We start from the raw sequence: 14545 nt of genomic DNA, 5'->3' as shown, positions 1-14545 counted from the left end.
TTTCAATAAGTCGTGGTGTGTGGTAACTGTCAGCTGAATATTTGTATGAGTATCATCTTATAACTAACTGACAACCTAATAACTTGACTGACAAACGGATCAGAATAAATAATCCTGACGTAAATGTCTTCTTCTTCTTCTTCTTCTTTTTTGGAGTTGACAGACTGGACGCAGCTTTCACGTTATTCTGCCCCCTACAGTCTGAAGACGTAACTGCATTTAAGGGGTGTCCCATTTCTAAGTGACAAAATAACCCTCAACACTTGGTTTTGAGGCCAGTTAAGATTAAGGGTTGAGCTTGAGGGTGTTTGTTTTTTGGGGTTTTTCTTCTTTTTTCGTACCTGGAAAATGAACTGGTCTGGTCCGCTGAGTTTAGCCGGGTCCTGGTCAAACTGCTCGTACTGTTTGACCTCGTCGTCGTCGGGCGCGTACAGCAGCAGCTGCTTGATGTGGGCCGGTTCCAAGCGGTTGGTGGTCATGTTCATCAGCACCTGACGCAGCTCGTCGGGGGAGAGCTTCAGGTGAGCGATGAGGATGGCTGCAGAACAAACATTTATCCTTTATCTAAAAGCCAAGAAGGTCACATTGAGATACAAGATGTCTTCTTCTAGGGAGTTCCTGCTCAAGATGGCAGCACAGATGGACCAACACTGTTTCTTTCATGACTGTGGTCCATAAAACACCTTCAAATTTATTTAAATAAGTCGGTGTCTGCAGTGAAATTCTGTTTTCCAGCTCATTTCCATGTCCATGGTTCACAGAAGGAGAAAACATCACCACATTGAAGTCAAAAGATATGGTTTTATGGCAGATTATGATTAAAAAGTCATTAGTGATGTGAAAATGCTGCCACAAGGGGGCGCCTGAGTCATCCAGGTCAGTCCAGGACCTGAGTTTTAATATATACCATTTTAAGAAATGTGCACAAATTTGGTCCGAATGTTCTGAAAGCTTGTATTTTTCTCCTCTTTAGGACCTTTTTTCAGGCATAAACACCGACTTTGTCAGGACCAGTGGCAGAACTTTGAGGAACATGCTTCAAGGAACCTCACTCTGCAAAGCAGGGTTTTCACACCTTGGTTGACATCAAACTCAACGACATTTTCAAGGATTTTCCCCAGGTTCAATTCCCTCAAATTCATATTCACATTGATTATTTTAATCATCTAAAACTCCAGTGCATGAGAGCTAGTGAAAGTAGTGCAGGGTTCACAGCGCGTTGAGCTTCGAGGAACCAAACCAGGGTTCCCAAATCAATGTGTGTGTGTGTGTGTGTGTGAGACTCACATGCGTTGTAGGCCTTCTTGTGAGACAGAATCTCCACCACGTCTTTCTTTTTAAAGCTCTCAGGGAGGAAAGTGGGCTCTGGAGGAGAAACTGATCATTTTAACAACAGCGTAAGGATTTGTTCTCCTGGCACCAGGGGTCACACACACACACACAGACACACACAAACACAAACACACATACACAGTGTGAGGGGTTAATAACACAGCTCTGTCAAAAGACCTTTAATAAACACAGGTTTTTCCCTCGTACAGAGCTGTGTTATTATTATTGATTGAGATGAAGAAGAGGAGGAGGAGGGTTAGGATGGTTATGGTGCCTTATGGAGATGTTATATGACGAGCAGGTGAACGGATGGAGCAGCTCCAAAAGCAGGTTATGGACAACATCATCATCATCATCATCATCATCACGACTGTGAAGGTACAAACAAAAACACACACATGTGAGCAGATGAAGACGTTAGCTCTGTTTCCACCAAACAGTTCTGTACTTAAACACAATTAACTGAATTAGAGCTGCGATGATTCATCAATGAATCACGTAAATCTATTCCTATATTAAACTATTTTTTAAACTCTAAGTTTAAGCTTCTTTAATGTGAATATTTTCTGGTTTCTTAGCTCCATGTAAAAGAGAAATCATACAAACTGAATCATTTTTGGTTTGTGAACATCATTTCGAGGTTTGGGAACTCCTGGAAAGGTAAAAAATATATATATATTTTTAAGTTATTATATACTTCAGGTGTCAGACTATTACAATAGTTTATCTTCAGTCAGACTAACACGATGGTTTAGCTTTAGTCAAACTAAGATGACAGTTTTGTTTTAATCAGACTATTACAATAGTTTAGCTTTAGTCAGACTAACACGATAGTTTAGCTTTAGTCAGACTAACACGATAGTTTAGCTTTAGTCAGACTAACGCGATAGTTTAGTTTTAGTCAGACTAAGACGACAGTTTAGTCAGACTAATATGATTGTTTTGCTTTAGTCAGGCTAAGACGACAGATTAGTTTTAGTCAGACCAACACAATAGTTTAGATTTAGTTGTCTATCATTTAGAGGTTTGGGAACTTCTGGAAAGGAAAAAAACAAATGATTTTTAAGTTATTATACATTTTCAAACATACTTAAGTGTAGTAGATTACATTTCTTCCAATAAATCTGACTAAATGTGAACCACTGGACCTTTAAATAAACTGTACACTGTGACAGAGAGAGGATTCAAGGCTGTACAAGTTTCTTTTTTAATGAACGTCAGTGTGGAGGAGTTAATACTGTGTTAGGTGATACTTTCACTGGCACTGCATGGTGGAAATACACTTCTACTCTAAACTGATTATTAACGTGATTGAACATGATGAATTCATGGACACACGATGATACTGAATACGGTGAATCTGAAATACAAGGTGAACAACTTACTGGATCGGCGCTGGGTCCCAAAGTGCAGATCCAGGTCCAGGTACTTCACCATGTCAGTGAGCTTGTCATAGTCCGAGTCCTCGCCGAGCTAAATTTAGGAGGAAGACAAGGACACAGTGAGGAAGTCTCTAAAGACACGGTCAAGGTTGTGATGAAGATCTAAAGTCTGTCTAAAAACTTTATCTAAGTATTTAGGGTTCTTAAACCTTGACTGACATCAAATTCAAGGACTTTTCAAGGATTGTCCCAGGTCCAATTTCCTCAAATTAGTATGCATTCATATTGATTATTTGAATATTCGAAACTCCAGTGCATGAGACCTAGTGAAAGTAATGCAGGGTTCACATCGTGTTAAGCTTCGAGGAACCTCTTAAATGTAATCACTTCTGCAAAGCAGGGTTCCCACACCTTGATTGACATGAAATTCAAGGACTTTTCAAGGATTGTCCAAGGTCCAATTTCCTCAAATTCAATTCATATTGATTATTTGAATAATCTAAACTTTAGTGCATGAGAGCTAGTGAAAGTAATGCAGGCTTCACAGTGTGTTGAGCTTTGAGGAACCTCTTAAAAACTCATCCCTTCTGCAATCCAGGGTTTCAACACCTTGGTTGACATCAAATTCAAGGACTTTTTTCAAGGATTTTCCCAGAACCAATTTCCTAAAATTCATATTCATAATGATTATTTGAATAATGTAACTCCAGTGCATGAGACCTAGTGAAAGTAATGCAGGGTTCACAGTGTGTTGAGCTTTGAGGAACTTCTTAAATGTCATCACTTCTGCAAACCAGAGTTCCAAAATATACGATAAAAGCAAATCAAGCGGCTTCTCCTGAACTTGTTTTCATGTTTACGGCCTCTTAATTTAATGTGGAGCAGCTGAGAGCCAGAATGAACAGCAAGCTACAAAAACAAGTCTGTTTCTTTGATGCTATCGTGACTCATCAGGGACACAATGAGAAGACGAGATGAACTGTGAGTGAGTGGGAGTGAGAAAACTCGCAGCCTAAGTGGGAAGATTCACATGTTGGGGTTTGTTGTTTACTGATTTTAAAATGCCTCACTTTACAAACAAGAGCGATTAAAGAAAACACTTTTATAGAAGAGTAAAGTGCTCATCAGATCACTCACCTGACCCCAGATGGTTCCCTCAGAGTTCTCCACCTGCTCCCAGCGCAGCCTCTTCACGCTCATGTGGTTGGTGTCCGACGCGTGGTGACCTGGTTTGGGCAGTGGCGGTGCGTCACAGGGAGGGGGCAGCGGTGGAGGAGGAGGTGGTCCAGCCTTGGAAAAAATAAAAAAATATTCATATGTAAACAAAGATTCTAAGTGCTTTGGGGAACGACCATCTTTACTAAGCAAAAAGGATTCAAACAGTCAATGCGTTTCGCATGGCTTTAGTCAGACTAACACGATAGTTTAGCTTTAGTCAGACTAACACGATAGTTCAGCTTTAGTCAGACTAAGGCGATAGTTTAGCTTCAGTCAGACTAACGCGATAGTTTAGCTTTAGTCAGACTAACGCGATAGTTTATCTTTAGTCAGACTAAGGCGATAGTTTAGCTTTAGTCAGACTAACGAGATAGTTTATCTTTAGTCAGACTAACGCGATAGTTTATCTTTAGTCAGACTAACATGATAGTTCAGCTTTAGTCAGACTAAGGCGATAGTTTAGCTTCAGTCAGACTAACGCGATAGTTTAGCTTTAGTCAGACTAATGCGATAGTTTAGCTTAAGTCAGACTAACGCGATAGTTTAGCTTAAGTCAGACACACACTGGACCTTAAAGCCAGTAAAACAGCTCACTTCTACACAAATGTTTTCACTTTATTTGAGTTATTTAATTCCAACTGTGTCGTCTGAATCATTTCTAAACCACACAGGCCGAAGCCTCAGTGGTTGCCATGCAAACATGACTTCTTTATAATATTCAGCTGCAGCAAAATAAAGAAGGTCACATCCACTTAATCTTAAACCCCCAAAAAACCCAACAACAACTGTTTACATAAACATGAAAAAAACTGCTGCTTGTTTAAAATTCAGAAAAGAAAGACATGTTTTTTTCTGGGGACAACGTGAACACAGGAGTGAGCACACGCTGCCTAAAGATGCAGCTCGTCACGGCTTTTTTCTTTTTCACTGACAGCAACTGTGTCATTTAAGAAGAAACAAGTCTTACTCTAGCCTGTGCACACACACACACACACACACACACACACACACACACACACACACACACACACACACACACACACACACTCAGTGCCAATTCCTTGTTTTCCCCCGTCTCTACACTTCTGTTGCTAGGTGTTCTCTGCAGTGCTACTGCTGCACTGCACCATCTTTTAATAAACACTGACTTTAAGAGTCTCCAGTGGCAGACGGAGACACGGAGACGCTTCAACTTTAACAAAACCACCAGGACAAAGCTATCTCCAGTGCTCAAAATCCTTAAAGAAAAAATATATAAAAATGTGTGCTCTGTGGAATTGATTGGAATATGGTTATATAAGGTTATATATGACTGTATAAAGTTTAGTTTAATTTAATCTAACTGTTCCCAGACTGAGGGGGTGGGTCTGTCTGCACAGGGTCATGAGATAAAACTAGAAGTTCACAGGATCTTTAAATATGTAGGAAGAAAGAAAATCAAACTTCTGACTTCTTCAGTTTTGAGAAAATATCTATGGGATTTTAACAGTTTCTCTTTACATTAAGCCATTAAATGGGAAGAAACTGACACAAACGCTCATCCCTGCAGATTAAATAGGATTTAAAGGATAAAAATCAGAGGGAAAACAGTTTTTAATCAAAAATCTACACCAGCTTAAGCCTTTGATATCTTAAAGAATATATATGCCACTTTATTTTGACGTTAAGACGCCATTTACTGACTGGAAATCATTCCTCTGCACCAAAGCCCATAGTGGAAAATTAGGGATTTTACAGCATAGCACACAGAATTTGTTCTGCTCGATTGTTTCATTTCGTAGCTTTGGTGTTCTCAATTTAATTATTATCAGTTAAGGACCTGTAAAATATTTAAAAAAATATGTGTATTTCTTTATAATCTGACTGTAAATCTATAAATCTATGATATATTTCAAATTTAAAAATGAAAATTCATATATTATTCATTGAACTCTGGGTTAAATACAAAGAAGGACTAACTGTTACCTGCTGCGACTGGAGCTCCTTCCGTGCCGTCTCATACGTCTTCTTGTGGCTGGGTAGGGTGGAGTGCGTGGCCGGGGGCTTGGAGAGCTTTATCGCGCCATGGTTGGCGCACTGGGTGGCAGCGGCGTTGTCGTCCTGCAGAGACGGCGGCAGCGGGCCCTGGTAGCTGTGCTGGTGGTGGAGCTGGTGGTGCCTCTGCAGGACGAGCTGACTCGGCCTGAGCGGCTGAGGCGACGGCTGCGGCGAGGACGCCGACGACGTCTGGCACAGAGGCTGAGGCTGGCTGAGCTGCCGCGGCAGGAAGCAGGGGCGGGACGGCTGCGAGGAGCGCAGCGTGGAGGAGGTCAGCTGGGTGTGGCCGTGCTTCAGGTGGGAGGTGGAGGTCTGGAAGCGCTGGTGAGTCTTCTCCAACTCCTCCCTGGTGGGGAGGACTTTGTGTCGGGGAGAGCGGCTGGAGAGGAGCGTCCTGGGAGGAGGTGGCGGCGGAGGGATGATGGGGTGGTGCGGCTGGAACGGCATGCGGCTGCGCGGCATGTGTTCGGGGGAGAAGCGGACCGGCGGGAGGGGGTCGGTGAACTGGACGGGAGGCGGTATGAGGGACTGGAACGGCGGGGGAGGAGGAGGGCTCTGGTCAGGAGGAGGTGGGATGGGTTCAGACTCAGAGGAGTAAGAGGGAGAGGAGGCCTCGTCGCTGCTGCTGTGATCGTCGCTGCTGCCGCTGCTGAGGTGACGAGGCATGAAACCCAGGTCCTGCTCCTCCTGGAAACTCATCTGTGAGGAGGCACGGGCACAACGTTAACACTCAAAAACACCTTTAAAATAAAACTTAAACAGGGCATAAACACCTTAATATTGAATAAAAGTTAACTTTTTTAAAGTAGCGTTAGAGCAGTTAACGATATTTAATGGCTGAATTTTTTGGATTAGATGACACTTTATTGATCCCAGAACAGGGAAATCCAGTTCAAAAATTGTTAGAGGTCAACAAGTAGCAAGAGTAGAATAAACACTAATGAAGAAAAATGGATTAAATTGATAATATTCAAGACGAAGACCACAGGAAAGACAGATTGCTTGGAATGCAACTCCCACTTCTTTGTATATGTATTTATATTTTTATGTTGGTTTTACACCTGTATAATAAAAACTAAAATGTCCAAAGAAGAATAAGGACTAAAAGGTGAAAATAATAACAATATGAAAATACACAGACAAAATGGAAACAGAACTATTAATACTATTATGATGGTCAAGTTCAAGTCATTTTTTTTTTTTTGAGAAGAAAGTCAGCTCACTGTCAAAGTGCATCAGGGAAAATTGATCATTTCCTGATTTTCAAAAATTCATTAAAATTATTCCTTAAGAGATTTGCAAATATTTTCAACAGATCCTTGTTCAGGGTGATGTCGACTATTATGATGGTAAATTTCAAGTAATTCTGAGATACTTTTTGTTTTTTTGTAGAAAGTCAGCTCACTGTCAAAGTGCATCAGGGCAAATGGATCATTTCATGATTTTCAAAAATTCATTAAAATTATTACTTAAGATATTTGCAAATATTTTCAACAGATCCTTGTTCAGGGCGATGCTGACTATTATGATGGAAATGGATCATTTTAAGAATTTCAAAAATTCATAAAAATTATTCCTTAAGAGATTTGCAAATATTTTCAACAGATCCTTGTTCAGGGTGATGCCGACTATTATGATGATAAATTTCAAGTCATTCCGAGATACTTTTTGTTTTTTTGTAGAAAGTCAGCTCACTGTCAAAGTGCATCAGGGGAAATGGATCATTTTAAGAATTTCAAAAATTCATAAAAATTATTCCTTAAGAGGTTTGCAAATATTTTCAACAGATCCTTGTTCAGGGCGATGCCGACTATTATGATGGTGAATTTCAAGTCATTCTGAGATACTTTTTGCTTTTGAGAAGAAAGTCAGCTCACTGTCAAAGTGCATCAGGGTAAATGGATCATTTTAAGAATTTCAAAAATTCATAAAAATTATTCCTTAAGAGATTTGCAAATATTTTCAACAGATCCTTGTTCAGGGTGATGCCGACTATTATGATGGTAAATTTCAAGTCATTCTGAGATACTTTTTGTTTTTTTGTAGAAAGTCAGCTCACTGTCAAAGTGCATCAGGGGAAATGGATCATTTTAAAAAATTTCAAAAATTCATAAAAATTATTCCTTAAGAGGTTTACAAATATTTTCAACAGATCCTTGTTCAGGGTGATGCAGACTATTATGATGATAAATTTCAAGTCATTCCGAGATACTTTTTGTTTTTTTGTAGAAAGTCAGCTCACTGTCAAAGTGCATCAGGGGAAATGGATCATTTTAAGAATTTCAAAAATTCATAAAAATTATTCCTTAAGAGGTTTGCAAATATTTTCAACAGATCCTTGTTCAGGGCGATGCCGACTATTATGATGGTAAATTTCAAGTCATTCTGAGATACTTTTTGCTTTTGAGAAGAAAGTCAGCTCACTGTCAAAGTGCATCAGGGTAAATGGATCATTTTAAGAATTTCAAAAATTCATTAAAATTATTCCTTAAGAGATTTGCAAATATTTTCAATGGATCCTTGTTCAGGGCGATGCCGACTATTATGATGGTAAATTTCAAGTCATTCCGAGATACTTTTTGTTTTTTTGTAGAAAGTCAGCTCACTGTCAAAGTGCATCAGGGGAAATGGATCATTTCAAGAATTTCAAAAATTCATTAAAATTATTCCTTAAGAGATTTGCAAATATTTTCAATGGATCCTTGTTCAGGGTGATGCTGACTATTATGATGGTAAATTTCAAGTCATTCCGAGATACTTTTTGTTTTTTTGTAGAAAGTCAGCTCACTGTCAAAGTGCATCAGGGGAAATGGATCATTTCAAGAATTTCAAAAATTCATTAAAATTATTCCTTAAGAGATTTGCAAATATTTTCAATGGATCCTTGTTCAGGGCGATGCCGACTATTATGATGGTAAATTTCAAGTCATTCCGAGATACTTTTTGTTTTTTTGTAGAAAGTCAGCTCACTGTCAAAGTGCATCAGGGGAAATGGATCATTTCAAGAATTTCAAAAATTCATAAAAATTATTCCTTAAGAGATTTGCAAATATTTTCAATGGATCCTTGTTCAGGGCGATGCCGACTATTATGATGGTAAATTTCAAGTCATTCCGAGATACTTTTTGTTTTTTTGTAGAAAGTCAGCTCACTGTCAAAGTGCATCAGGGGAAATGGATCATTTTAAGAATTTCAAAAATTCATAAAAATTATTCCTTAAGAGATTTGCAAATATTTTCAACAGATCCTTGTTCAGGGCGATGCCGACTATTATGATGGTAAATTTCAAGTCATTCTGAGATACTTTTTGTTTTTGAGAAGAAAGTCAGCTCACTGTCAAAGTGCATCAGGGGAAATGGATCATTTCAAGTATTTCAAAAATTCATTAAAATTATTCCTTAAGAGATTTGCAAATATTTTCAATGGATCCTTGTTCAGGGCGATGCCGACTATTATGATGGTAAATTTCAAGTCATTCCGAGATACTTTTTGTTTTTTTGTAGAAAGTCAGCTCACTGTCAAAGTGCATCAGGGGAAATGGATCATTTCAAGAATTTCAAAAATTCATTAAAATTATTCCTTAAGAGATTTGCAAATATTTTCAATGGATCCTTGTTCAGGGCGATGCCGACTATTATGATGGTAAATTTCAAGTCATTCCGAGATACTTTTTGTTTTTTTGTAGAAAGTCAGCTCACTGTCAAAGTGCATCAGGGGAAATGGATCATTTTAAGAATTTCAAAAATTCATAAAAATTATTCCTTAAGAGATTTGCAAATATTTTCAACAGATCCTTGTTCAGGGCGATGCCGACTATTATGATGGTAAATTTCAAGTCATTCTGAGATACTTTTTGCTTTTGAGAAGAAAGTCAGCTCACTGTCAAAGTGCATCAGGGTAAATGGATCATTTTAAGAATTTCAAAAATTCATTAAAATTATTCCTTAAGAGATTTGCAAATATTTTCAATGGATCCTTGTTCAGGGCGATGCCGACTATTATGATGGTAAATTTCAAGTCATTCCGAGATACTTTTTGTTTTTTTGTAGAAAGTCAGCTCACTGTCAAAGTGCATCAGGGGAAATGGATCATTTCAAGAATTTCAAAAATTCATTAAAATTATTCCTTAAGAGATTTGCAAATATTTTCAATGGATCCTTGTTCAGGGTGATGCTGACTATTATGATGGTAAATTTCAAGTCATTCCGAGATACTTTTTGTTTTTTTGTAGAAAGTCAGCTCACTGTCAAAGTGCATCAGGGGAAATGGATCATTTCAAGAATTTCAAAAATTCATTAAAATTATTCCTTAAGAGATTTGCAAATATTTTCAATGGATCCTTGTTCAGGGCGATGCCGACTATTATGATGGTAAATTTCAAGTCATTCCGAGATACTTTTTGTTTTTTTGTAGAAAGTCAGCTCACTGTCAAAGTGCATCAGGGGAAATGGATCATTTCAAGAATTTCAAAAATTCATAAAAATTATTCCTTAAGAGATTTGCAAATATTTTCAATGGATCCTTGTTCAGGGCGATGCCGACTATTATGATGGTAAATTTCAAGTCATTCCGAGATACTTTTTGTTTTTTTGTAGAAAGTCAGCTCACTGTCAAAGTGCATCAGGGGAAATGGATCATTTTAAGAATTTCAAAAATTCATAAAAATTATTCCTTAAGAGATTTGCAAATATTTTCAACAGATCCTTGTTCAGGGCGATGCCGACTATTATGATGGTAAATTTCAAGTCATTCTGAGATACTTTTTGTTTTTGAGAAGAAAGTCAGCTCACTGTCAAAGTGCATCAGGGGAAATGGATCATTTCAAGTATTTCAAAAATTCATTAAAATTATTCCTTAAGAGATTTGCAAATATTTTCAATGGATCCTTGTTCAGGGCGATGCCGACTATTATGATGGTAAATTTCAAGTCATTCCGAGATACTTTTTGTTTTTTTGTAGAAAGTCAGCTCACTGTCAAAGTGCATCAGGGGAAATGGATCATTTCAAGAATTTCAAAAATTCATTAAAATTATTCCTTAAGAGATTTGCAAATATTTTCAATGGATCCTTGTTCAGGGCGATGCCGACTATTATGATGGTAAATTTCAAGTCATTCCGAGATACTTTTTGTTTTTTTGTAGAAAGTCAGCTCACTGTCAAAGTGCATCAGGGGAAATGGATCATTTTAAGAATTTCAAAAATTCATAAAAATTATTCCTTAAGAGGTTTGCAAATATTTTCAACAGATCCTTGTTCAGGGCGATGCCGACTATTATGATGGTAAATTTCAAGTCATTCTGAGATACTTTTTGTTTTTGAGAAGAAAGTCAGCTCACTGTCAAAGTGCATCAGGGCAAATGGTTCATTTTAAGAATTTCAAAAATTCATAAAAATTATTCCTTAAGAGATTTGCAAATATTTTCAATGGATCCTTGTTCAGGGCGATGCTGACTATTATGATGGTAAATTTCAAGTCATTCCGAGATACTTTTTGTTTTTTTGTAGAAAGTCAGCTCACTGTCAAAGTGCATCAGGGGAAATGGATCATTTTAAGAATTTCAAAAATTCATAAAAATTATTCCTTAAGAGGTTTGCAAATATTTTCAACAGATCCTTGTTCAGGGCGATGCTGACTATTATGATGGTAAATTTCAAGTCATTCTGAGATACTTTTTGTTTTTGAGAAGAAAGTCAGCTCACTGTCAAAGTGCATCAGGGCAAATGGATCATTTCAAGAATTTCAAAAATTCATTAAAATTATTCCTTAAGAGATTTGCAAATATTTTCAATGGATCCTTGTTCAGGGCGATGCCGACTATTATGATGGTAAATTTCAAGTCATTCTGAGATACTTTTTGTTTTTTTGAAGAAAGTCAGCTCACTGTCAAAGTGCATCAGGGCAAATGGATCATTTCAAGAATTTCAAAAATTCATAAAAATTATTCCTTAAGAGGTTTGCAAATATTTTCAACAGATCCTTGTTCAGGGCGATGCTGACTATTATGATGGTAAATTTCAAGTCATTCTGAGATACTTTTTGTTTTTTGAAGAAAGTCAGCTCACTGTCAAAGTGCATCAGGGGAAATGGATCATTTTAAGAATTTCAAAAATTCATTAAAATTATTCCTTAAGAGATTTGCAAATATTTTCAATGGATCCTTGTTCAGGGCGATGCTGACTATTATGATGGTAAATTTCAAGTCATTCCGAGATACTTTTTGTTTTTTTGAAGAAAGTCAGCTCACTGTCAAAGTGCATCAGGGTAAATGGATCATTTCATGATTTTCAAAAATTCATTAAAATTATTCCTTAAGAGATTTGCAAATATTTTCAATGGATCCTTGTTCAGGGCGATGTCGACTATTATGATGGTGAATTTCAAGTCATTCTTAGATACTTTTTGTTTTTTTGTAGAAAGTCAGCTCACTGTCAAAGTGCATCAGGGGAAATGGATCATTTCAAGAATTTCAAAAATTCATTAAAATTATTCCTTAAGAGATTTGCAAATATTTTCAATGGATCCTTGTTCAGGGTGATGCTGACTATTATGATGGTAAATTTCAAGTCATTCCGAGATACTTTTTGTTTTTTTGTAGAAAGTCAGCTCACTGTCAAAGTGCATCAGGGGAAATGGATCATTTCAAGAATTTCAAAAATTCATTAAAATTATTCCTTAAGAGATTTGCAAATATTTTCAATGGATCCTTGTTCAGGGCGATGCTGACTATTATGATGGTAAATTTCAAGTCATTCTGAGTTACTTTTTGTTTTTTTGTAGAAAGTCAGCTCACTGTCAAAGTGCATCAGAGGAAATGGATCATTTTAAGAATTTCAAAAATTCATAAAAATTATTCCTTAAGAGATTTGCAAATATTTTCAATGGATCCTTGTTCAGGGCGATGCCGACTATTATGATGGTGAATTTCAAGTCATTCTTAGATACTTTTTGTTTTTTTGTAGAAAGTCAGCTCACTGTCAAAGTGCATCAGGGGAAATGGATCATTTTAAGAATTTCAAAAATTCATAAAAATTATTCCTTAAGAGATTTGCAAATATTTTCAATGGATCCTTGTTCAGGGCGATGCCGACTATTATGATGGTAAATTTCAAGTCATTCCGAGATACTTTTTGTTTTTTTGTAGAAAGTCAGCTCACTGTCAAAGTGCATCAGGGGAAATGGATCATTTTAAGAATTTCAAAAATTCATTAAAATTATTCCTTAAGAGGTTTGCAAATATTTTCAACAGATCCTTGTTCAGGGCGATGCTGACTATTATGATGGTAAATTTCAAGTCATTCTGAGATACTTTTTGTTTTTGAGAAGAAAGTCAGCTCACTGTCAAAGTGCATCAGGGGAAATGGATCATTTTAAGAATTTCAAAAATTCATAAAAATTATTCCTTAAGAGGTTTGCAAATATTTTCAACAGATCCTTGTTCAGGGCGATGCTGACTATTATGATGGTAAATTTCAAGTCATTCCGAGATACTTTTTGTTTTTTTGTAGAAAGTCAGCTCACTGTCAAAGTGCATCAGGGGAAATGGATCATTTTAAGAATTTCAAAAATTCATAAAAATTATTCCTTAAGAGGTTTGCAAATATTTTCAACAGATCCTTGTTCAGGGCGATGCCGACTATTATGATGGTAAATTTCAAGTCATTCTGAGATACTTTTTGTTTTTGAGAAGAAAGTCAGCTCACTGTCAAAGTGCATCAGGGGAAATGGATCATTTTAAAAAATTTCAAAAATTCATAAAAATTATTCCTTAAGAGATTTGCAAATATTTTCAATGGATCCTTGTTCAGGGCGATGTCGACTATTATGATGATAAATTTCAAGTCATTCCGAGATACTTTTTGTTTTTTTGTAGAAAGTCAGCTCACTGTCAAAGTGCATCAGGGGAAATGGATCATTTTAAGAATTTCAAAAATTCATAAAAATTATTCCTTAAGAGGTTTGCAAATATTTTCAACAGATCCTTGTTCAGGGCGATGCCGACTATTATGATGGTGAATTTCAAGTCATTCTGAGATACTTTTTGCTTTTGAGAAGAAAGTCAGCTCACTGTCAAAGTGCATCAGGGTAAATGGATCATTTTAAGAATTTCAAAAATTCATAAAAATTATTCCTTAAGAGATTTGCAAATATTTTCAACAGATCCTTGTTCAGGGTGATGCCGACTATTATGATGGTAAATTTCAAGTCATTCTGAGATACTTTTTGTTTTTTTGTAGAAAGTCAGCTCACTGTCAAAGTGCATCAGGGGAAATGGATCATTTTAAAAAATTTCAAAAATTCATAAAAATTATTCCTTAAGAGGTTTACAAATATTTTCAACAGATCCTTGTTCAGGGTGATGCAGACTATTATGATGATAAATTTCAAGTCATTCCGAGATACTTTTTGTTTTTTTGTAGAAAGTCAGCTCACTGTCAAAGTGCATCAGGGGAAATGGATCATTTTAAGAATTTCAAAAATTCATAAAAATTATTCCTTAAGAGATTTGCAAATATTTTCAACAGATCCTTGTTCAGGGCGATGCCGACTATTATGATGGTAAATTTCAAGTCATTCT

At 36.8% G+C, this 14545-nt stretch overlaps 1 protein-coding gene across 1 annotated transcript in view; it reads right to left on the bottom strand.

Moving 5' to 3' along the window:
* grid2ipb (glutamate receptor, ionotropic, delta 2 (Grid2) interacting protein, b) overlaps positions 1–14545 on the bottom strand; it is a gene marked incomplete at both ends in the record, with an annotated part of 44394 nt that overhangs the window by 2626 nt on the left and 27223 nt on the right. Inside the window, 5 exons of the mRNA XM_083903807.1 lie at positions 342–538; positions 1288–1365; positions 2718–2805; positions 3852–4004; positions 5898–6668. Coding sequence (XP_083759933.1) covers positions 342–538; positions 1288–1365; positions 2718–2805; positions 3852–4004; positions 5898–6668 — 1287 coding nt within the window. The remainder of the gene's footprint in view (positions 1–341; positions 539–1287; positions 1366–2717; positions 2806–3851; positions 4005–5897; positions 6669–14545) is intronic.

Source organism: Microchirus variegatus (genome assembly GCF_963457635.1).
Source record: "Microchirus variegatus genome assembly, chromosome: 17".
Taxonomy (NCBI): domain Eukaryota; kingdom Metazoa; phylum Chordata; class Actinopteri; order Pleuronectiformes; family Soleidae; genus Microchirus; species Microchirus variegatus.
Note: the sequence above shows the minus strand (reverse complement) of the source record. Positions and strands in the feature narration are given on the sequence as shown.